Source organism: Curcuma longa, unplaced genomic scaffold (assembly GCF_044706935.1).
Source record: "Curcuma longa cultivar G26 ecotype Majalengka, Jawa Barat unplaced genomic scaffold, ITB_CL_G26_1.1 utg8573_np1212_1322966_RagTag, whole genome shotgun sequence".
Taxonomy (NCBI): Eukaryota; Viridiplantae; Streptophyta; class Magnoliopsida; order Zingiberales; family Zingiberaceae; genus Curcuma; species Curcuma longa.
The window spans coordinates 521,537-545,259 of record NW_027435604.1 but is presented as its reverse complement, the minus strand read 5'-3'; the positions used below and the strand labels follow the sequence as shown (position 1 = coordinate 545,259).

The 23,723-nt window shown below is 36.4% G+C and overlaps 3 protein-coding genes across 5 annotated transcripts; all 3 read right to left on the bottom strand.

The window, feature by feature from the left end:
* Window positions 1–113: 113 nt before the first annotated feature.
* LOC141820806 (phospholipase D delta-like) lies at window positions 114–9,636 on the bottom strand. The gene is made up of 10 exons (XM_074708156.1): window positions 8,704–9,636; window positions 8,090–8,206; window positions 6,833–7,027; window positions 5,199–5,480; window positions 5,045–5,113; window positions 4,712–4,859; window positions 4,059–4,207; window positions 2,212–2,379; window positions 1,125–1,322; window positions 114–576 (listed from the first exon to the last, which is right to left on the bottom strand). Exons 1-10 carry the CDS (start codon window positions 9,631–9,633, stop codon window positions 283–285), a joined length of 2,550 nt encoding a protein of 849 aa, XP_074564257.1. The 5' UTR covers window positions 9,634–9,636; the 3' UTR covers window positions 114–282.
* Window positions 9,637–11,393: 1,757 nt separating this feature from the next.
* LOC141821008 (protein ALTERED PHOSPHATE STARVATION RESPONSE 1-like) lies at window positions 11,394–14,826 on the bottom strand. The gene is made up of 4 exons (XM_074708373.1): window positions 13,893–14,826; window positions 12,704–12,933; window positions 12,337–12,560; window positions 11,394–12,252 (listed from the first exon to the last, which is right to left on the bottom strand). Exons 1-4 carry the CDS (start codon window positions 14,824–14,826, stop codon window positions 11,394–11,396), a joined length of 2,247 nt encoding a protein of 748 aa, XP_074564474.1.
* Window positions 14,827–15,657: 831 nt separating this feature from the next.
* LOC141820908 (uncharacterized) lies at window positions 15,658–19,780 on the bottom strand. Of its 3 annotated transcripts, none has more exons than XM_074708267.1 (7): window positions 19,635–19,780; window positions 19,458–19,568; window positions 17,942–18,014; window positions 17,452–17,545; window positions 16,492–16,608; window positions 16,334–16,400; window positions 15,658–16,262 (listed from the first exon to the last, which is right to left on the bottom strand). In XM_074708267.1, the coding sequence occupies exons 2-7, from the start codon at window positions 19,488–19,490 to the stop codon at window positions 15,867–15,869; spliced, it is 780 nt and encodes a 259-aa protein (XP_074564368.1). In that variant the 5' UTR covers window positions 19,491–19,568; window positions 19,635–19,780; the 3' UTR covers window positions 15,658–15,866. The 3 variants fall into 3 exon arrangements, with proteins under 3 accessions (XP_074564368.1, XP_074564370.1, XP_074564371.1); XM_074708269.1 differs by having other exon boundaries at window positions 19,458–19,531; window positions 19,635–19,735; XM_074708270.1 differs by having other exon boundaries at window positions 19,458–19,534; window positions 19,635–19,677.
* Between the last annotated feature and the right edge of the window lie 3,943 nt (window positions 19,781–23,723).

The window sequence follows — 23,723 nt, the reverse complement described above, 5'->3', positions numbered from 1 at the left end:
CGGGGTTTACATCCCGGCAATGGAAATTCTTTTTCTGCTTTCTTTCGGCAAGAAAGGGAAGAAAATTCAACAACAACCACCTGATAATGCCAGCAAAACCAATAAATCTCAATTTATATGCAGAGCAATGATCCAGTATAGAAGTCTTTGAAGCCACATCCTTTTCCTATACAAGTGAAGAAGAGAGCACTTTGAATCCACATCCTTTTTCTATAACCTCACAGAAACCTTATTCCCAATTTGTTGTAAAGAGAGGGGAAAAAAACAGAAATCTGCTTATTATTACATGGTGAGTGTATCAGGAAGGGGAGTTGGAGCCCCTAAAATTTTGCCTCCGACATCAGGAAAACATTCTTGGTTTGGCAAGGGGCCAATTTTACCATCGGCTTCCACTTTGATGGGGTATCTTAGTAGATGACCTGTTAAGATTGTCATCTCGTCTGAGGTGTACTTGGACCAGTTCTCTTCGGCTATGTTGTTGATATATTTGATGCACTCCAGACTATTGGGATCACGGAATCGGTCGTCTACCATCCCAAGATGCTCCGTCCACAGTGACATCCTATATCCATACACCTGGAACAATTTTCTTTAGAACAAAACACACATATGGAGATAAGATATTGATTCAATGAACTTCATATTGCTTTTGCAATTGCAGGACTGAGGCAGCAGGGTGATCCTTTGTTGCTTAGGCAAGAAAGAGTTACTTTGAGTTTAAAGTCATTTTAAACCTCATTGATAAAAAAACCTCGATATTCATGTTGCATCAATCCTAAGCTAGCCAATATCACACCTCTAGGTAACAGTAGTCTATGTGCCAGATGCACCTATCAGTGATTGTCTCATATTCTATAATTTTGTCAGTAAGGGTTGACCATGCATGATAGAAGATCTGTCTATATGTATGAAGCTATTTTCCATTGTCCACTTACTTCCTATAGAAATGCCACGTAATGTTCTATTTTTCCCAAAAATTCTCAAATGCAAGTCTTTTCTGAATTATTACATATTTCATAAGGCCCAGGTAAATGACTAGTTGAATGTACGAGTGTCTTTAGACGGTTCATAAGCTAAATGATATATAGATAGAAGAAAAGCCAAAGTTGATGGCTGATGCTAACCTGTCCACGTGGTTGTCTTTTCTTCTTTGCCCAGGTATGATGAGGCTGATAAGCTCCCATGGCTATTTCAGTATCTCTTGATCCAGACATAGATCTTTGATTAATATTGGCCGAACCAACCATCACATACTCATCATCAACAATCATCCCTTTTGCATGGACATATATCATGAACCGTCGAAATTTTTGCGACAAATTCTGACCCCATTTGAGATGCAAAAAATGAAATTAATTATCAAGCATCAACAAAACAACAAATATTTAATTTTCATGAAGAACATCCAGTGCCTGAATAGCTACTTTTGATTTGCGCTGAACCCCTACAACCAATAGTAGTCTCATGCGCAAGGAAGTATCAATTAAATTACATGAAAGGAAAATAAAATATGCCAGTGTGTAATTCATTGTAAATTGCAAAATTTAGAAGAATTTGACCCCTAATGAAACAATCCATGAGAAATACAGGACAAATTATGTCTTAACTAGATCAGATCCTTTGGCCAGTGTAAACTATGTTAAAGATAGAAGGAATTGAGGAGAGGATAAAACTCCAGTTCTTAGTCTTGTTCTTAAACTATGCTTTCATATTAAGAGGTCCACCGACTAAGTGCCATGACAGTTTGCATTAGATTGGACTCCCTAAGGAGCTCAACAAACTGAACCAATATAATTTTAGGGGATATTAACCTTTTAGGTATGTGACCTATACCTATCACTATCAGACTGTTACATGGAAGTGATTACTACCACGACAAATCTTGGACTAACTAGAGTAGACTTGAATCTAATGATGAATGCCTTTGCTGTCAGCTTACTCTTTGCAGAGGAACTGGGAAGGAAAATAAGTAGATAATGGGGTAAAAAACATGCAAAATTGAAAGCAGGGATCATGCACATCCATGCGCCATTGTCTGGCACTATATGACATGGATTTCACATGCCTCCCAGCCAATGACTTCCATGATTGTTCCTATACGAGGCGATCCTCTTATTCTAAAAGATAAACAACCCACAACTTAAGTACAACAATGAATGCAAGTAACTTATTCAGAAGATAATAGTTGTTGATATGCCATGGATATATTACCGCAGAGCTCTTTTCTAAAGATTGGACATTTTGTAACTGTTTGTCCTTCATTGTTTCGCGTTTGCCCAGACAAAAGAAATTTAGGTAATCCTGCGGATGTGCATCTTGAATGTTCATAGATCTAAGCTCCCGTGCCACAATTCCATACATCATTTGCATTGTCTGGGCCTGCAAGAAGCATAACTTTTAATACTTACTCCTACCAAATAGAACAAAAAGTTCTTAGAAAACCCAGTTGCAGACAGCACAGATACCACAACTTAAAAAGATTAAAGTTGTCATGTTTAATATCATAAGATAAATCATTATTTCCTAATCTACCCGAAGGTCTAAATATAACATTTTTATTCTGTCCTTGAAAATAAATAGTGTTATATAAATTATTCAACTTGCAAGTGTTTCCAATTTGAATAGTTTGAGGGCAGAAGTCTCTGGAAATCTCATTGTATCATATGGTTAGAGAATGAAGCCTATAGGACAGAGAACTCCATTATATATTATACATCGATAGGCAGTGAGCATTAGTAGTACTTCCATCGTAATATGTACCTTCAAATAAATGAATACAATAGCTTTTATCTGTATCTTAAGGGACATCCACAGATCCTTGGATTATGTTCTGGAACAATTTGGAGAATAGAGATGATTACTTTTTCAGATTGTTGATCTTCCACAAGACAAACAAGAGTTTCAATAAGTTCTACACAGAAGTTAACAATGACCAAACATAAAGTTTTCTGTAGCCTCAGCAAACTGAAGTAAAATGGTAACCCTTGATAAATTATATATCACCATTCACCCAGCCCATGTTAGTTGCAATATCAGGGGTTGGCTAAGAGGATCTTATCCCTCCATTGAACTCAAAACCCTTGGTAAATCATATTCAAAAGATGTCAGACTATAAAAATTCATCTCTCATTGTTTCATTTATAAATACTTCATGTAGCTTAGAAACTTACAATTCAAAAATAGTTAGTCTGTAGTAGGTTAATTATTGTTTGTTATATTAAGCATGATTGTAACAAGTTGAAAACATAGGTCCATATCAAATCAGAAGTGACATGAGCTCTACTGAAGAACTGGTGTATGATCATACATGACATCCTCTTAAGGATTACAGATTATCAAATTCACAGAAGGCAGTGGAACTACCAAAGAGCAATGGTGGATCAATGCCTACATCTTCAAAGAAGATTCATTTCACCCAAGTCATTAGACCAGAAAGACCACTAGACCAGATATTTGAAATAATTATGACAGTAATGAGGAGGTTCATTTATGTCAGAAGTGTCTAAGCAATACTGGCATCACATTAACCTTCACGTAATCTCTTCTCAGGCAAAGCTCTACAAGGGATCTTCCTTGACAGACTTGCAAAATCCTCGTGACAGAAAACTATTTGTTTCTCCAAAATTTCTTTTAATCTAGACAACATAAGCTTCAGCAGTAGCATGCCTTCCAAGATTTCAAAACATCATCATTGATATCGACATGGCTCTTAAAGATGTTCTTTCGATTCATCAAGAGTGTAAATGTTAGATCATGTTGGTACTGAGCAATGCACCATCGCTTTCTCCAAAGTTTAAAAAAAGCAGAAACCAAAGCAGCATCAGACAGTTTATTTGGACATATTTAAAAATTATAAGGAGATTTCAGAACTTCAACTTATCAGAGAGAATTCCAAGTGTTGTGGAATGTACCAATGAAACACTTAAAAAATCTATGGATTTTCTCTTTGCATTGTGCAAAAAAATGAACAAGTTTGTTATTTTTTCAGACTGATAATATATATCCATCATCACAAATATAGTACAAAGCATCATTATCACCTACTGAAGTAATAATACCTGCCAAAAAAGAATTTCTTGCACAGCGTTAGAATTTGGATCTCCTTCAGGCCACATTGGTATAACTACATAAACAGCAAATCTCTCTTTGGCTCTAATTTTGCTGGCAATTTTCAGGGCTAATTCCATCGGTATCAGATTATCGGCTCCTGTGGAAAATTAAATTAGGATCTGATGCCAAAGGCTATTGAATTGAAAGCCTGCAACCTAATGATTCAAGGATCAAAACATAAATGTAGGAAACATAAAACAAAAATTGCAACAAAAAACCCTGCATGGTATTTGGCTATTCAGTACGAAGTTAAGCACCATTTAATATTTCTAAAAAGATACAGTCTTATAGTTTTGGCAAATGATTGAAACAAACTGTTGCAGACAGGATTGTTAAGTTCCAAAGTGGTCAGAGACTAATATCAACAAGGTACATTAAGTAGATTTATCAGAGTTTGGGATTTAGTCTCTTTTATGGATAAGAATCATGGTCCACATATTTTTGTAGTTTGAAAAAGCATTGACTTAACAAGGTTATGCATTTCTTTGGGATTCCAGATCAGACATCTGAACATTATACTCGAGGATAAAACTTAAATGTTCAAATAGATAGAAACTTTGACAAGAAATATATTTGTTGCAGAAAAAACATAAGCACGGACCTGGATTTTTGTAAGATGGCCAAGCATATGAAGAACCAATGAAATACTGATTTTCAATATATATGAAATGTTGGGCAGATCTGATTGCCTTTACATATGCTGTGTGTATGCTCTTATCAATGACTAGATTCTTCCGACAAACAAGATTCTGCAACAACAAAGTAGATACAGCAAAAAAGTTAACGGATGAAATTGCTAACATCTGAAGAGCTTCTGAATCTGACCTACAGTTAATGCAGCATAGATATACAGATCAGCGTTTACAGAGTTTTCAATTGAAAACCAATATTTCCTTGGTGGGTGATGTATATCATCGAGGAAAAAAAGACTAACCATCTTTAAAGCCTCTTGGACATTACTGGGGAATCCCTTTACTGATCCAGAATCTATGGACCGAAAGACCTGAACGATCATAGATAATTAAGTTTGAGTGAGTAATCCTCAAGACAATACCGATAAAATTTATTAGCAATTCAATGGGTTTAACCTGAACATGCCAATGTTCAGAATCTTCACTCCTGGCAACCCATAAGCTCGGATCATCTTCAGGAACAGAAAGTGAAGGACTGAGAATCCAGGAAATACGTTCAAGTTTTATTAATGCATCATCATGCCATCGGGATGCTTTTCTTAAGCGTAGACTTAATTCCCGCCATTTCGTTGCCTTCCGCCACCTCTGCTCAAAATTCTTCAAGATATCATAAGCAGCAGGACCTTCAATTTTACAATGTAAATCATGCCAAGGTTGTCGCGGGCCTTTTGTTCCTGCCTAAACAGAATCATGATATAAAAAGGTACTACAGACTACAAACAATAAGCACCTTAAAATTCCTAGATATAAGTTCAGCAACATGTCAAGTCGTATGTATTTTCCTCCAGTTACTCGTATAGCTTGCTTTTTTTATATGCTAAAGAGTGGCATAGATACATAAAGACCAATCAAGCAATAAGCTCTTACTGATGCACAATCACGTTTGTATAAGTCATTTATAAATAGCTTGCCAGATTTAGGGTAATAAATAACTCATCATAATTCAGACAAATTTATCTATCATGAGCAACCATACCAAATTGCTGGTTTGGATTTATAGTCCAAGCTCGCCAACATATTATGGAAAATTTATCTCCAACATGAGGTATAAATAGAGGTATGCCTAGCATGACTTAGATACTGAAACCAAACACACAACATGTATTTTATCCTGCCATTGGGGACTGTGTAAAAGTATTTGTTAATAATACACATGAGAGACAACCTTGTCTTATAATAAATATGGTTAAGATCCATTCATGAGATCTTTGGCATGTTTTATGTGGGCTGCTGGTGACTAATGCAATCTTCAAATTTTTTATCCAAAGAGTCTTCCGACTAGCATCAGCTATGTTATACATGTAACATACACACAAATAAATATTTATTATCCAATCAAAACCAAGTTAAAAAACAATGGATGTAGTCATGTAAATCTTTTCCCTCCCTCAATATTGTGTAGTATGGTTTCATGTGCTCTAGTATATTAGTGCCTAAAAATTACCAAGAGTTCCTTTTTTAGAATGAGGTTTTTGCCTATGTAACCAGGGAACCTATGTCCTGGCACTCGTTCTGCACCTAGTCACGTTAACGATGATTATGCAGGACATGACAAAGTTCAAGTATAGCTGAGGATGAGCTACAGTCCTTCTGACCAATTAGACACAATCCACTCATTGGCAATATTGAATGCAATAATCACTTCAAGGTAAGTATTGAAAATCAGGGAGCTCTTGGTTCAATTCTAAAGAAGGGACAGTTCTAGGGAAAGATTCCCAAAAGGCTTATTATTGTTGGTCTCCTGTCTGCTCATCAATCCAACCAGGGACTAAAATACTGGGCTACAAACTCGATGCTATTCATAGTCAGAGTATAACAATGCATATTCACGATTGATGCATATAACCAAAGTACCAATAGAGCAAAAAAATCATGAACCACCAAGGGTCAAAGGCCAAAAACAAAATTTTCTAAATTGGCTAATGTTGTTAAACAATTAAGCGGATGCATAGATTTGGTTAGTTACTTAGTTGCTTCCAACAAAACATGAGGAACTCAAACGGAGGAACAAGGAGAGAGAAAAAACTTACAGAAAAAGTGGGATTATGGAAATCATTATGAAAGACTGTATCCAGATCACTAAAAAGTCTATGCTCTGGTGTATCATAGCGGCCATCACAAAGATCAAGACCACCTATAAAAGCAGTAATCTTTCTCTTATTTCCAGAAGCTTGTGTATCAACCAACACACATTTCTGATGGTGTGTAAAAAGAGTCCCTACTACCTGTACAAAGAGTCAAACAAACTAATCACTTTTTTTTCCCTCTAGATTCTTGGTAGCTAAGAATCAACTTTCATTCATGGGCTAAGAATGTACCTCCTATCTTAATATAGCAATTATTCATATGGCAGACTTCTATGGCAATTTCTTTCATAAAAACTCTTATAAAACTAAAAGTTTTCAATCTCCCAAAAGTTTCCATTGGATTGTAGTTGGCAAAAAGATAGTAATTCTAAAAAATATAAGGATCAAAGTTAATGTTGAAAGAGCAAATATTTTTCAGGATCAAAATTTAGAAATCAAATTGTACACAAAACCAAATATGACTCTTGGATGTGAGTTGGTTAAGATCACATAGTTGTTTGGTTCAGTTTCAAAGAAATGTGAAAACCCAAGTTAATGAAAGAACTAAAGACACCCTAGATTCAAATGTTAAAGCTAGGAGTGGAATGGTAAGGAAATCCAAAAAAAATTACCACACAAACTGGTGAAATTACATTGTAGAATTATTTACTTGTGAAGACATAAAAGTTGTTTGCCTTAGATGACACTTTACTTTTTCTCAAACAAAAATATACACTTAAATGGTGGATCACTACTAAGCTGATGGACAGCAATGGCATGCTTTGAACATGTCCAATAGTTGAGATTCACACTTGCCAACAACTAGTTAACATTGTGATTAGCATGAATTTACTGAAACAAAGTTACAGCATAACTTCAGACAAAGCATCATATTTCCTTTCTTTCTAAAGAAAAGTAAGATAAGGAATCATATCTATGTGCTGCAAACCTTGGTTATTCTGCATTTTTGAGTTCATCATTCGTACATCATTTATCTTTCAAATCAAAAACACTAAACTCAAGCACTTGCCAGAAATTATTCAGGTAAATGTTACAGTGATTTAGTAACTTGATTGCTCAGTTTAGTTAAAGGAAATTTTCTTCTTCTTCTTACAATCTAAGAGCTAATAAGCATATCTTTTTTGAAAAAATGATAAAGTGTGAACATGTCTATATGACTCAGATGGCAGATTCAAGAAAATGTGATGGTGTTACACTTGCCTGCTGCTTGACAATGCTTAGCTTATTGCTTGCATACCGTGGTGACAACACACAAATAACTGAGGAATGTTTGAAAAACTTCCGAGTCTCTTCATCATGAGTCTGCATCACACCACCCTACAGAAGTATACACAACACAGATCAATGAAAATTTTTGAGTCAGAATCAGGCTCATCTCACATTGCAGACATTCTGCATGCAGTCTATGCAAATTCCCCATACAATGCTGATAATAACCAAGCACAAGAAACAAAGTCGAACTAATAAATATAAAAGCTAAACCAAGAAGCAAAAGGTGAATAAAGAGAAGGAATGAATATGATCAATTTATACTGGAGGGGAGAGCAAGTTAACGTCATGATTCTTGTTAACTTCGAGTTACACATAAAATGGTTTTCTTATACAATCTGATAATTAAAGCCCTCCATATTAGATTTCATTCGCTAGTCAGCATGATTCAAAATGGTTTCTGCAAGAGAAAATTACAAGCGTAACGAAAGGAGATGCAAACAGGAAATATATTTCGATAGCACGGAGATGGAGATGCTGATTAGAACGCCGATGGAAAGCAAGAAGATGAATGACTAAAAGGACTTGCATTGGAAACTTCTCACCGTCTTGAAGAAGAATTTGTCGTGGGATGTCTTGTCGTCCCAAACCAACATGCACACTCTCACCCCCTCCTGCGACTTGTACTTGAGCAGGTCCCCCAATGTCAATTCTCCTGCGCTCGGGAGCGGCCGGGTCGGCTCCCTCACTAGCTTCACCTTGTGATAAATCGACCAGCCGACCAAATAAATCAGATGGTGCGCCTCGAGAATCGCATGGCAAATATCCTCCCAGCAGTTTTCCTGCTTGTAGACGGCGCCTGTCTCAAGCCTAACCTCCTCGAGATCACCATGACCATGGGCGTCCTGGTAGAGCGTAATCGCCCCACCTCGCCGCAATGGGAAATAGGAATCCCTAACCCCTAGCATTTCGGGATCCCCAGCGATGCCGTGCTGGTACTCCGGCTTGTTCTCGACAGGCGTGTACTCAATGGCGAGATGGAGGGCGGTTTCGGGCTTTGGGGGCTTCCCATTGGGGCCTATGATAGGGAACCAATCATGGATTTTCTCTCCGGAGGCGATTCGCGCAGTAGGGATCGACACGGTCCCGATCATCTGCGCGCCAAAGACGTCGTTGTCCTTAACGTGGAGCACGAGCGTGGAAGCGCGATGGGCGAGGGAGATCTTGAATTGCTCATTCCAGATGGGATCCTCGTTGTTGTTTATGACGCGAGTGCGCGCGACAGTGGCATCTCCGAGGCAAGCGGTGACGTAGGGGTCGCTCGTGATGATCTTGCGGTGGTGGTGGTGGTGGTTTCTGCGGCGGCGCGCGGAGGGGTCACATTTAGGGAACGGCTCCTGGCAGGAGGAGAACAAGCGGCGTAGGTGCTCGGAGAACATGTCCATGTTGGGGAGCCGGCGGGCTTCGATGACGGTGAGGACGAGGTCGCCATGCAGGAGAATGGCCTCCCCGAAGACGGCGGCGACGGACGCCATCGTGCTCCGGCGAGGTGAGACGAAGGGACCTTCCGCTTATGGGCGAGCGTCCTAAACGAAGAAATCGAAAGAGAGGAACAGAGAGCGCCGAAGTCGGAGAGCGAGACGCGGTCTGGCGCAGTATAAATTTAGACACGTGGACCAAGACAGACTTCAACGCAACGTACGCAATATGCCATTTACCCCCTATTGATTCGTAATTTTCTATATAGGCACTCTAAGTCTAACGGATATTTTTTATTTCACACCTCTAAAAATGCACCCTTTATTATTATTTTCATTAAAAGAATATTTTTATAAATAAAATAAAATAGCAGTTCGACACATTTTCCATCCAAAAAATATTCTTATTCTAAAATATTATAATAATTATAACGTATTTATTATAATATATACTAGTTTTTAATCATATTTAAATTAAATCGATTCAATTTAAATATATAATATTTTTTATTAATTGATTAATATTATTTAAATTTGATTAAAATTATTTAAATATAGTAAAAAATATTATGATAGTTATGTTATCATCATAATATTATAGCAATTATAACACAGTTGTTATAAAAAATTTAACAAAATTAAAATAATTTTAATTAAGTTAATAAATATAATATTTTAATAAAAATAATGCTTTGATCTTTCTTCAATTCAATTGAATTGCTAATAATAAACATAATATTGAGGGCTGAATCAAAATTTACATTGTAGAAGTAAAATACGGTAATATTAGTGGCTTATAAGCAAAGGAAGTAGACAATTAGGTGAGGGAAATTACTTAAATTGTAAGTGTTCAAACGAAACAAATGTTAATTGAAATCCACGATCCTTTTTTTGTAATTTATTGAAACATCCACTTAAATTTTATTTTTAAATTATTAAATCATGCATCATTTTTAAATATTATTTTTCTCCATCGTCTGCCTTCCTATTTCCTTTACAGTCTAAAATTGCAGCAGCCAAACTGATGAAATGCCAGCCAAACTAGGACGGTGAAATTAGGCCACTGACAACGATAATAATAATTAAATTTTTATCATATTTAGATCATTATAATAATTTTTTATATTATTAATCTCTATTTCTATTATATCCTTATGTATATTTAAATAAATTTTATAATATTTTAAGATAAGTGATTTGGATATTTGGATTTCTTTGGCGTACGTGTGGCATCGTCAGGTGAATACGTGGCACGGAAACAGCCCAGGACTTCGCTTTGCTTTCGGATAACGATTGGTGGGTTTTCTTTGAGTGTCGTACTGTATTACCTTCCTCTATACATATATATATATATATCATTTAAAAATTAAGAGATTGATGATATCTAAATAAGTTGAACTTAAAAAAGAAATCAAATTAAATTTAAATTTTAAAATATTTTTAGAATTATAAATTTCCAGTTGTATTAAAATTAAAAATCATAAAATAATTATTGGGGCTACAATGATGATTTAAAATTTTATTTTTGAGAGATTGAAGCAATCAATAATAACTTGGCATTTGTATTCCTTCTTTCCCTCTCCTTACAGAGCCAAGCACGCAATCTCCATGCTTTGCTTAGCTATTACACTGATGAAAGCTCATCCTCGATCCATCCTTATCGATCGAACAATTGATCGAGACGGTTTCGTGTACAATCAGTCGACAATTTGTTCATCTGACCTTCCACTAAACGAGGTCAACAAAATTGAGGCAACCAAAATACCTTAAGCCGATAAAACAAGTGAACAACTACATCTTAAAGGTGTTCGATACATTTACCCTGCAACATTCACCTCCTCCAAGCTAGAGTTCTTTCCAAAGGTTGGTTTCTCAGGCCCCTCGATCACCACTGACTTTGTTTTATCATTGTGCATAAGTAACTCATTGTACAATTTGAACGAATCGTTTGCGAACTCGCTTAGTGACTCGAAGATGCTAGCCAAGCCTATCTTGAATCCATTTAGGATGATCTCATGCGTACTCCGCATACAAGCATGGTGTTTTGCTTTCTCAATTTCCAATTTCTTCTTGAACATATCTAGCAGCTCTTTTCGGTCGTCTAGATGCTCGATCCTGTGGGAGATCTCGGGTTCGGAGTGGTCATCTTCCAAGAGCTTTGAGTCTAAAATCTTGATCTCCATTTTTTGGAACGCAAACATCCTGCGTTCGAGCTCTTTGGTGAGGCTGTCAACCTTTCTCTTCTGTTGTTGCTCTTCTCCTTGCTTGATCCATAAAAATCTCACAGTTCTGATGAAACTTCGCATGCTGCAAGATGTTGGGCCTTCGGGCAATTTCCCGAGTGAGTTCGACCACTCGTGCACAAGGGCAACTAAAGTCGAACCACTTTCTGTGTGAGAATGTGCAGAGCTAGACCAGGACTGATATTCGATATCCGGTAAGATGAACTTAGATAGCCAACCATCAAGAGCTTCAACATACACTTTCTGTGCTGAAATGTAACGGATGAAACATGCCCTCCAATTTCGAAGCTCAGCCCCAAGAATAAGTGTTGCTAGACGCTGCGAGTCGTTGCAATACTTCCCGTAAGACGGGCATGTAAACGAGTTCACTTCAAACATGATTTGTTTCTGAGTTTCATGTGATTCTAGCATTATCTTCCAAGATTTCATCAGACTGCATATCGATAAGAACATGTGTAAGTCATTGCTAAGGGGCCATACCTATACCGATAGCATAGCATCTTTTCAAAATGCTTACCCCCGTAGAAGCTCGAAAATCTGTGGTTGCAGTTCTTCATCTCTCAGTATCTGAATTCTCTCAGATATCGATTCGATTGCACGAAGTGCAACCCAGATTTGAGAGTGAAGTTCTCTTACAGCAGTCCTCGTCTTATTGAGTGAGTGTGAACCGGCTCCCTTTGCACTTTGGTTCCTCAGCTGCAAGCATTTCTTCTCATATGCTTGCCGTGTTCGATCTCCAGCCTATCGCCAAGAGTACTTCATTAATAAAACTAAACAATTTTAGAACAAAACAACAACAAAATAATGCGTGTGTATATTTGATTGGGGCGAGTTAGATATGTATGATCGGTTTAGGATATTGTAACATTGGCACAAAAGAGTACCTTTACTTCTTCATACAGCTTCTTCTCCCAAGCATACAATCTTCCGAGGGTTTGTGAATGGCTTCCAGATTCCATACCGCTAAAATCATCGAAAAGGTCACTCTTATTCTCTGACCATTGTGAACTGCTAGAGCTTGATGCTAGATGACTCCGGTAAGAAGAAGATAACGAAGACATGGACGAAGGAGACTGTTGCCATGTGATCGCATGAATCATCTTCGACGAATTCTCTTGACCACACAACTCATACAAGTGAGATGTAATCACAATAAAGACTAATGAAAGCATAATCGTAAAGCAAGTTCGAAGTCTTTGAATCATAACTTTCAAGATAGAAGAAGTTCCACTTTTCCCTCCAACTATGCTAACTTTTTCATTTTTGACTCCTAGATTTAGACAAATGACATTTCACACCCAACCTTCGCAACACAATTTCATCTTTCTCCTCGAGCATAGCACCGTTAGGCGCGACTTGAAAATGATGAACAATAAAAAAACTTTTAAGGAAAGTTTAGTCCATCTTTTATCACCTCACTTGTAGTCATTTTCTTTGGTTCAAGGGAATTAAGGATGCCAATAGTTATGAGGGCAGCATCTTGACAATTTTAAAACTCCCCACAAGGCATGTTTAAAAGAGTCATTCTAAAAAGGGCAAAATATCAAAAAGGCATCCTTTTAGATTGTAATTGTCAAAAGAACACCCCTTTTTCATTTATTATCAAACCAATGTCCCATCCCGCACTTATCCATTTTTATCTTCGAAAATACCCTTGAATATATATAGTTCATCTCTGATCAAAACTAGTCAACAAACTATGTAATTTGCTACAACTATATAATTGTAGCAGTTACAATATGGTAATTACTACATCAGCTTCGAAAACTATATAGTTGTTTTGATAATAAATAAAAAAGGATGTCCTTTTGACAAGTCTAATAAAAAAGAGCATCTTTTAATTTTTACTCTAAAAAAGAACTTTAAGCCAATTTTGAGGGCAAAATGAAAATTTCTCAAAGTTTTCAGTGCAAAGTATCATCAAAGAATGACAAAGGGTCTGGGGCGCATAATTGCATATGGCAAGAACACAGGCAAAAAGATGAAGCAACTCAGTTGGGAAGAACATACATCCATTTCTTTTGAGATCAGTATAGCTGAAAATTGAAGCGAGAATTGAAGGAAAAGAATCACCTTTCATCTCGTCGAGCTTCGAATGGAGGTGAATCATGGAGGCTTCCAGCATCCTTGACACTTCTTTTCCAGATTCGTAAGCCCTGATGAAATGGTCCTCCACTTCTCTTAGTGCTTGGAGCAGCTCCCTGTCGCTCCCCTGCGCCTCCGCCACCGCCACCGCCACCGCCACCGCCGACCCCTTCTCCTCCGCAAGGCCACCACAGCCCGCTTCAACGACAGGCTTAGCTTCGCAATGTTCCTTCTCCTCACCCAAAGCTACCGCCTTTTTAGCATTCTTGATGTCTCTCTTGCATTCTACTTCCTCTTCTGCCTCCTCCTCTAGCTCCGGGATACCTTCTTCCTCCCTCAGTAGCCTCAGCTCCTCGTCCGAGCTCCGGTCAAGCACCATGGCCTCCGGTGCCGGCGGCACCGCGTCGAACGGGTTGAAGAAGTCCCACCCGAACAGCTCCGACGAGGGTGACGGCGGCATTGTGGGCGCCGCTGAGAAAAAGTACTCGTACTCCATCGCGCTTTCCGTCGTGTTGTCTTCCTCCGCCTCCACCGTCACTGTGTCCACGGCGGCTTCTTCGTCGCCGGAGCTCGAATCCGGCAGCGACGGAGAGCGAGCACCTCGCTGGCACTCCAAAGATTCCGTCTTTGCCTCCGCGGGCGCGTGGCGGAGGCAGGCGGGCGGGGAGGAGGAGCAGGAAGGGCGAGATGGCTGGTCAGGAAGCGCGACGAGGATGACGGCAGGGGCGGAGTGGCGAGAGACGAAGACGTCTATGGCGGCAGCGACGGCGTTGAGGGAGTGGGTGTAGGCGGCGTGGGCCACGGCGAGGGCGTACCGCCGTTCCACTGCCGCCTTGAGGAGGCGCTTCCGCTCCCGGCAGAGAGCCACCGGGTCGCCGTCGTCGCCGCCACCGCCGAACCTGGAGGCGGCGCAGCCTCCCATTGCCAGCCTGCGTTGGAGATATCGAGGAAGGGGAGAAGGGAAGGGTTTAGGGAAAAGGTTTACTTCAGAGCAAAGTGTGTTTGTGAGAACGGAGGAGAGAGTGGAGTTAGTCAAAAAGTCAAAGGTACCTTAAAAATGTAACTTTTAAGGGTCGATCTTCAAAATTTATATTTTATTTGAGATGTTAAAATCATTTCATAACAATCTATTCAAAATCTATTGTTAAGAAAGATCATTAATATATATATATATATATATATATATATATATATATATATATATATATTTTTTTTTTTTTTTTTTTTTTTTTGCTGTTGCATATCTACTGCTGTATCTGCACTGTTTTGTAACTGTTGTGGTTTTCTTTTATATTGGCATCAAAAGTCGTGCAGGAGGCCCATTCCTCTGGTGCTGTTGCTGGCAGTGGCAATGGGCGTTTCCGAGGACACGCGCTTCAGTTTTAATCTCAAATGTATTAACTAAACTTAAACTATCTCATCAAGATTTTTTAAAAAAATGACATTTTACTGAACCGTCCCAGAAATTTTTAGTATATCCCTCTAGGATGTTTATAATAATACATTGATAAATTTATAATGTACTTGTATAAATATAATATATATATACTTACAGATTTAAATTCGAGAATGGCAAAACTTTGAATGTATTTTTTAAATTATGAAAGTAGGATACATAAATTGAATATAAAAAAATGAGAAGATATAAAGACTAACACAACCTGTTTCATCATCACACTTGTTGAGCAACGTACAGCTTTAGATATCATCAGATTAACATTCCTTTCATGAGAACTTTTAGAACACTGCTCAGTTAGTACAACAGTCCAAATTCCATTTCAAAATAGCTAAATTCGAATCAGTCGTTCACCTATTTCCCCCTCGATCGATCGAGTAATTTCTTATCACCGAGTTACACTAGATCACTAAATCTGTGCTAGTATCTGCTTTAAGGATGAGAATTATTTACAGGAGAGATAGGTTTGCTAGTGAATATATAAATTTAAAAAAAAATCAGATTAGCTAATCTTCATTGTCATAATCTTCGTCGTCATTGTCTATCTGCATTGTTAATTGTACAAGCCGGGATGGTTCTATTCCGATGCTGCCTACCCCATCAGGAAGTGGCCAAGCAGGTGTTTCCTCTGTCTTAGTTGTCTCAGCAGCGGCAGCAGATGTTGCAGCTCCCCCTACGGTGGAGGTCGAGGAAAGATGTATGCCGACAGGGTTGTTCTGCTTCTCCACTCCTTGAGACTGCCCGGGTTGTTCCACAGGGGCCTCCTCCTCGTCTTGGTCACCCAACATAATGTCATCGTCTTCACATTTCACATACCTTTCTTCTCTTGGCTTTGAGGGTGGTCGGCCTCTTCCTCTGCCTCTGCCCCGCCCTCTAGGGTTAACCTTAACATTCCTCATAGCCTGATCGTGCATCAGGAAAATGAAATTCATATCAACCTTCATGCAAAAATAGTATAGAATATACTACCTACCATCTTGGCTGCTCTCAACTGAAGGTCCTCATCATTCTCAGCTTCATCCCCATGTGTGAGTGTCTTCCTGAGCATTTCCATTAAAAAAAAAAAAAGTCAACCCCTAATTCATTGTTGCCACATATAGTAACACTTGCAATGCATAGTCAAGGCATTACCTTCTCCGGCCGATTCCCTTGTCATCTTCAGAAGGCTCCATGCCACCAAGGTTTGGTACCTTGTTGACAACACCAGTCAAGAAATCGTAAGCACTATAAGTCTTCACACATTGTTTTCTGTAATGCTCAGAAAATGTCAATGATTTACCATTATTAAAAACTTCCTGAAAAAAAATATAAAAATATAATGTTCTGACCAAGTTTACATTAGTAACATGGCCGAAAAAAAACAATCCAGCAACTGAATAGAACAGATTAAGAACTATAATTGGTAGGAAACAGTCCATAAGTCATGCATTCAGATTGTCCGAATATCTCAATTTGCCTAACTCTCAATCTCCAACTCAGTTTTCATGACTAGATTCATTCTTATATTCAAGATCCTTAACCTTAACCTCATACAGGTCGCCTAATTATATTTTGAGATTATATTCAAAATTACTAAACACATTAGCAAGTAGGCAATTAACACTTTCATTTTTGTGATGGCTTAGCATTTCCATGATCCTTCGACAAGTAACAATCACAAAAAGGCTGTTTAGTTCGATACTTTGTATTCAAAATTTCACGAGGATAATTTTTTTCTTGTTCAGGCATGGCTTTGAGATTAACGTTAGCTATTGCCTTCATTTTAGAAGTTACAAGGTTCAAAGGCCTCATGGAGTTTTGACTGGAGAGTCAGAACAGGTCTATTTCAAACCAAATTATCCAAACAAGTCCAGCTCATAGCCTCATACCAGTGGTGACACCCGACCCATATTTCCAAATTTGGACAATAGCATAGCATGATATAGTTGTCAAATATAATTTTTGTTTGGAGACATGCATGCCAAAAAATGACCCTCGATTGCAACACTATACAATATTTGCTCCCTAGATTAATGCCATTGATAATCTTATACACACTCATAACAGATTATGGCACAGTAAATTCACTAAAGAAGAAACAATAAATCTTACAAATGTGAAGAATTCAAGGTTTTGGCTCCTCTTTGAAGAGTAATTTCATATGTCCGGTCACAAAGATCTTGCAAGAACAACTCCAAAGCCTTTGCTGTAAGCCACACAACAATCAATACATAAGCCATTAGAACCATCTCTCGAAAAAGTTTGTATGCAAAACTAAATTTAGTTTTACTAAACATATGAAAAGAATTCCAGAACATGATCTGCAAAAATAAGATAAATTAAGCAACACTGTCATGCTAACTTGCCAAAGTGAAAATCTAGATATATACCAGACCTCACTTAGTGAGATAAAGGTTTTGATTGTTGTTGTTATTGTTGTCAAAATAGGCAAATATTGCCATCAATTAGTGAGCAAAACAGTTAAACAAGTTAACATGTAAGGAAGTAGAGACATGAATTTATGATAATAAGATAAATTTATTGAGTGAAACTAGGAAAACATTTTAAGGCGTAATGAAACTTAGAACTTACTCAAACTTACAAACAAGAAGAGGCACAGCCATGGCAATCTTGCCAACATCTTCATCTGCCTGCATTATTTTTTTTATTCTTGACTGTAGCAAGAGAAATAAATGATAACCATCAGTTACAACACATTGCCCAAAATATAAACCTAATAATTTAACATTGGGATATCGCACAAAAAAAAAAAAAACAGAGGGGTAATTTGCCTTGGGATATACGATACAAGGGGAACAAACATATAAAAGTAATAATTTTATTATACTGCACGTGCACATAAAGTGATAGGCATGTTTATCACTATGAAAGCAAAAGCTTTTATGCTTGTATTATCACCTACTATAAAGATGATAAACTAAGTAAAGATGTTTGTTAAATAGCAACGCAGATTAGTAATATCATTAAGCAATTGATGATCAAGAAACTAACATTATCAAAAAGGGTGTAAAAATGGTAATCATTATAGGAAAAAAAATGGGCATGGAACACAAAACCACATGATTAATGCCAACATCTTGCCCATGAAGAAATGGCTCATTAATATTGGATAATCAAGTAATACAAACTGCCTGATCTATTTTGCTATGTAAGAATTCTAATCATGTATTTGCAAAATTTTGCATATACTAAAAGTACTCACTGACCCTAGATTTTCTCTCTTGAGTATATTATGTACAACAACAACAACAATCAAGTCTTATACTACTAAGTGGGAAGAGCTATATGGATCCTCCTAGGCCATTGGTCTCCTAAGTATATTATGTAATTTCTAAAAATTGACATGAACTAGAAGTAAATCTCTTAAGTTGTGATCACAAAACAATCCCAATATTGTATTAAAAGAACTTTCTTTTATTTTTGGTGGATAAGAAGAAGTCAAATAATTGAGTAGGTTTAGGTTACCCTGAAAAGGTTGGGATCATACCATCTAGTATTTCATCTGGATTTGGCTTACAAATTATACAATTTGCGTTCGTTCCGACATAGGACAATCATCTAGAAGTGAACAGAAATACCAGCATGCAATGAGATCCAAAACACAAAACAACCAGGGGCATAAGTTAAAGAAAACAGGCATTCTTTAAAAACACTTTTTTTATCTTTCAACTAATTCCACTACCAATTTATCTTCACTGAAAAGCCCAATCCCCTACAAAAGACTCTCCAACATCTCTTTTTGGCACAAGTGACTACTTCAAGAGTGTCTGATCCAATCTAACCCTATAATTCTCGGCGTCCAGCCTCTTTATAAACAAAAACCAAAGGCATATTGAATTCAACCTCGATTCAAGAAGCATCAAATACTATATAAAAAAAAGGGATGAAAACTGCAAAATTTATCTAGGGTTTCCCAACCGAGCCGCCACGAGGAGATCCAGAGATCTCCTACACGGACATGCCCTTTCTAACATCGAGTTACCGATCCGCCGAAGCTACCCAACGGAGCGCCAAAAACGAAGGCAAAGCATACGAAGACCTAAAATCGACACACAAAAGAAAGAAGAAGAAAGACAACCAATAAAGGAGGAAATTACCGCCGGGAATCGAGTTCCAAGTTTCTTCCTCATTTCCTAACCGCCTGCTTCCCCTCCACCGACTCCAATTACAACTGCTTCAGAAAGGAAGCAAAATAGATCCAGATCCGCCTGGTCACCGGGGAACATGAATAGTGCTGCAAACCAGATTATCAAGAGGAAAGGAACAATTCTTACCCGTATGTCGTCGTCGTCGTGGCCGTCGCCGTCGCCGCCGCCGCCACCGCCGCCGACCGCGATCTACCTACCAATCCACCGATCGATCCTGTTGCTTTTATTTTACCCCAATTTTTTTTCTTCACCGAATCTAACGCGAGTTTCCCGGATTGGGATTGGGGCACCGGGTGGGGGAAACGGGGAACGGCTTCAACGCGTTTCCCACTTTTCCGTTTCTCCTTACTTTCAATTGGGCCTTTATTTGGGCTTTGTACTGTAACTTGAATTAGTTTTAAGCCCATTAATGAGTTGGACTATGTTATGATAGGCTCGACATTAACATGAGGGCTCTATCTACTGAGCGAGCCGAAAACATAATAGAATATAAATTAAAATTATTCCAGTTAATAAAAATATACTATAATATTAAACAAAATTGCTTCGACATGTTAAAATTATTTTAAATTGATTTTAATTTAAATATTAAATTACTATAATATTAAATTGATTTTAATATTAAACAATTTTTTAGCAAAATTGTTTTAATTGATGAGTGTTGGTGATATTTTAATTAATATTATAATAATTTTAAGTAAAATTGTTACGAGTTGAATTAAATGGAGATTTTTTTTTTGAAAAAATTATTTATATGGGTATTTTTTGATCTCATAACTATTATATAACTGTAACAATTTTGATTTTATAATTACTATAATTATATAGGTGTAGCATCTATGATTCTATAATTGTTATAATATAATACTAATATTAATATTAATTAGAATTAAAATATTTATATTATAGCGACTGTGATCATGTAGCTATTATAACAATATTGAAAATAAAATATATTGAGATCGGAATATAAGACACTATTTTAATAATAAATATAAAAAAATAATCTTTTAAGTACTCTAATAAAAAATGCTCTTTGATTTTTTTTAAAGAAAAATTATGATAAAACATCCTCATAAGCTAATCATATTTAAAGGGTCAATTTGTAATTTTAATGTAGTTTCATACCAAACTAAAAAATCAATACGCTAGCAAACCAACATTTTCAAAGTTAGACTTATGATTGAAGTCTTCTGAGCCCTCTTTCTACGTTTAATCAATTTGTAAGTCAAGTTGACTTCAAAAGTCTTAATCAATAATTTAAAATGCAAATTTTAAAATCAATAAATTAAATCCTGCATTAAAATTAGGGCAATTTCCTAAATCAAGTAATTGATTTTTGTGTATTATCCAAAATGCATATACTTCATTTTTGGATGGACTAAATCAACTATCCATTCCAGTCTCTTTTTCATAATACCCCTCTTCTATTTTAGTATTCATCTGAGAACAAAAACTCTGAGACATTTTATTATTATTATTTTTTAAAACTAATCTCTTTCTTTGTCTTCGTTAAAGAGTTCGCTTCAGGGTTACTACTCTTAATATAGTATATCATATTATTATTTGAGGGCATAGATATTTTGAAGAATATTAGACGAGTACATAGGTCTTCGTTTAAAATCAGAATTCTCTAAGTCTATCTATCACTTTTAGATGAAACTTGTTGATGGACCTTCGCTATAAAAAAAACAAAATTTTGATATTTGTGAAAAAATAGAAGTCCAAGAAATTTATTGTGGTATCGGTCAGTGAGTATGATCGTCGTGACCCATATAATGTCCTTTTGATATCATTTATTATACTTGAATCGAGTTGAAATAAAATTATTGCTCTTAATATAGTATATAACAATGGTGTTTGACAATATGAGTGTAATAAGGTGACTGAGCCGATTATATAAGAAGTTGTTTGGAATGATTTGGACATCTCTTTTAGGACGAAATTGATTGATAGACCTAAGACATTTTAAAAATCAAAAATTTAATTTTGTCCATGAGAGTTTCATGAACTCATTTGTGATGTCAGATAGGGAGTATCATGTCATTTAGGCTCCGACATCATATCTCATGACGGGAACAAGTTTTAAAAAATATTAAGTTCAATACAGTGTATCGCGATGATGTTTGATGACCTGAGTATAATAAGAAGACTGAGTTAAGCACATAAGAGTTTATTTGAAATAATTTGAACATCTCTAGATCCATCAATCATTTTTGGAAAGAAACCAACTAATAGACCTAAAACATTTTTAAAATTAGAAATTTAATTTTTGTATGACATAGGCAAGTCTCATGAACTCATTTATGAGGTCAAATAGTGAATATTGATCTTACCATTTATAATAAGCTTCCGACATTATTTACAATAAGCTTACTATTAAAATGAATTGAGGACAACTCAATTGTAACAACTACTATTTTGTAACTACTAAAATGTGAATGTTAAACTTTAAATTTTGAGAAATCTTAATTTTTGATTTAAATTGAATCATGAGACACATAATATATCAAATCGAAACTCTCTAAACGAGCTTCGATTTGATATTTTATGCGTCTTATGGTTCAATCCGAGTCAAAAGTTATAGCATGTCAAAATTTAGAATTTAACATTCACGTTGTAGTAGTTACGAAATTGTAGTATTATCTTTGATTTAATATATTATGCATTTCGTAGTTCAACTTGAGTTAAAAGTTATAGCATCTCAAATTTTAGAATTTAACATTACGTTGTGACAGTTATGAAAAATCGTAACTGCTGCAACTAAGCTGTCACACAGTTGTTTTTATAGTAAGCTCATTATAAATGATGTTGAAAGGACGATGATACTCATCATCCGACGTCATAAATGATGACGCCGGACGGGATAGCGATTATCCCGGGGGCAATATTGAATCCGTGGGTTCGACTGCGAACACCGGAAACAATCTTCTAAAACTTGTTAATTCGAAAGAATAACAAGAGATAGGGAAATAAACGGCATTGCCGAAACTTTTATTTAACCAAAACTTCTCCTCTAAACATCAACTCATAACATGTTTATATAGACCCAAACTCTAAGAAAGATTCCTTATAAAAAAAGGAAAATTTCTTAACAAATTCTAAAAGAAAGATTCCTTATAAAAAGTAAAATTTCTTAACAGACTCAATCTTAAAAATCCTAAACTGATTTAAAAAAATTCTAAAAATATAAAAATAGAACTTTTCAAAACTACTCTAAATACCAAAAACTCTGAAAATAAAAATTATCAAAATTAATAATAAAAATCTTTGGATGCTCCTGCATCAGTCGTCCAAGGTTGAAAGAAACTCGTCCTCGAGTTTAAAGTAGTGTCAGGTGGTCGCCCCGGAAGAAGATTGTTTTGCACCAAATTAATAAAATTAATTGGTTGCTGGGCTTTAGAAATCTTTATCGATCCGCTGACAAATATGACATCAGGAAGCCACGGGTTGATCATCTTCCTTTTTGGTAGCCTCAATCGTCCTTCTTCAAAACTCAAAAGAGAGATTGATAGTCTCGATTTCTTCTCATCACAGCTCAAAGGGGGATATAGTTGTATCGGAAGACATAAACTAATCATATTGCTAGATGCTCCTGCATCAATGAGTTCATAAGGCCCCCCTATATCGTACAAAATTAAATTTTTAATTTTAGAATGTTATAAGTCCATCAGTCGATTTCGTCCCAAAAGTGATTAATAAACCAATAGATGTCCACTCTAAATAAACTCTTATGTGTTTAGCTCAGTCCTTTTATTACACTCATGTTGTCAAACACTATCGTGATATACTATATTGAATCCATTTTTTAACTTACTATCACCTTTAGAAATAATATCGGAGTTTAATTATAAATGATATATCGATGATACAACCAGGGGCGGCTCAAGCCCACGGAGGGCCCTAGGCGAAATGTTTTTTAAGATGATTGTTATTATTTTAAAAAATTTTCTCTCATCCTTTTTTATTCGGACTTGAGACCGACAATGGTGGGTTTAAAATTTTTTTAAAATAAATTAAAATTTTAATTATAAAAATAAATTTTTTATATAAAATTAAATTTTCTTACTTTTTTATAGTTGCAAAATTATTAATTAAATTTTCATATTTAATTTCGGTGCAGAGTAGCAAGGAAAACTAAGAACTAGTAGTATAATTTGAAAGAACATGGAGCAAAAATAGCAAAGACTATCTCAAAATAGCTAAAAAGGTAAA

Excerpts from the sequence above, each read along its gene's own strand:
- LOC141820806 (XM_074708156.1), bottom strand. The coding sequence starts at position 9,633 with ATGGCGTCCGTCGCCGCCGTCTTCGGGGAGGCCATTCTCCTGCATGGC. Across the intron at positions 1,323-2,211 it reads CTTTAGAAAAGAGCTCTGCG|AATTTGTCGCAAAAATTTCG; the intron begins GTAATATATCCA and ends AAATGGGGTCAG. Across the intron at positions 577-1,124 it reads AAAGACAACCACGTGGACAG|GTGTATGGATATAGGATGTC; the intron begins GTTAGCATCAGC and ends AAATTGTTCCAG.
- LOC141821008 (XM_074708373.1), bottom strand. The coding sequence starts at position 14,826 with ATGGGAGGCTGCGCCGCCTCCAGGTTCGGCGGTGGCGGCGACGACGGC. Across the intron at positions 12,561-12,703 it reads AGCTGTATGAAGAAGTAAAG|GCTGGAGATCGAACACGGCA; the intron begins GTACTCTTTTGT and ends TCTTGGCGATAG. Across the intron at positions 12,253-12,336 it reads ATTTTCGAGCTTCTACGGGG|TCTGATGAAATCTTGGAAGA; the intron begins GTAAGCATTTTG and ends ATCGATATGCAG.
- LOC141820908 (XM_074708267.1), bottom strand. The coding sequence starts at position 19,490 with ATGAGGAAGAAACTTGGAACTCGATTCCCGGCG. Across the intron at positions 18,015-19,457 it reads TTGGAACTCGATTCCCGGCG|TCAAGAATAAAAAAAATAAT; the intron begins GTAATTTCCTCC and ends CTCTTGCTACAG. Across the intron at positions 16,609-17,451 it reads ACCTTGAATTCTTCACATTT|AAAACAATGTGTGAAGACTT; the intron begins GTAAGATTTATT and ends TGAGCATTACAG.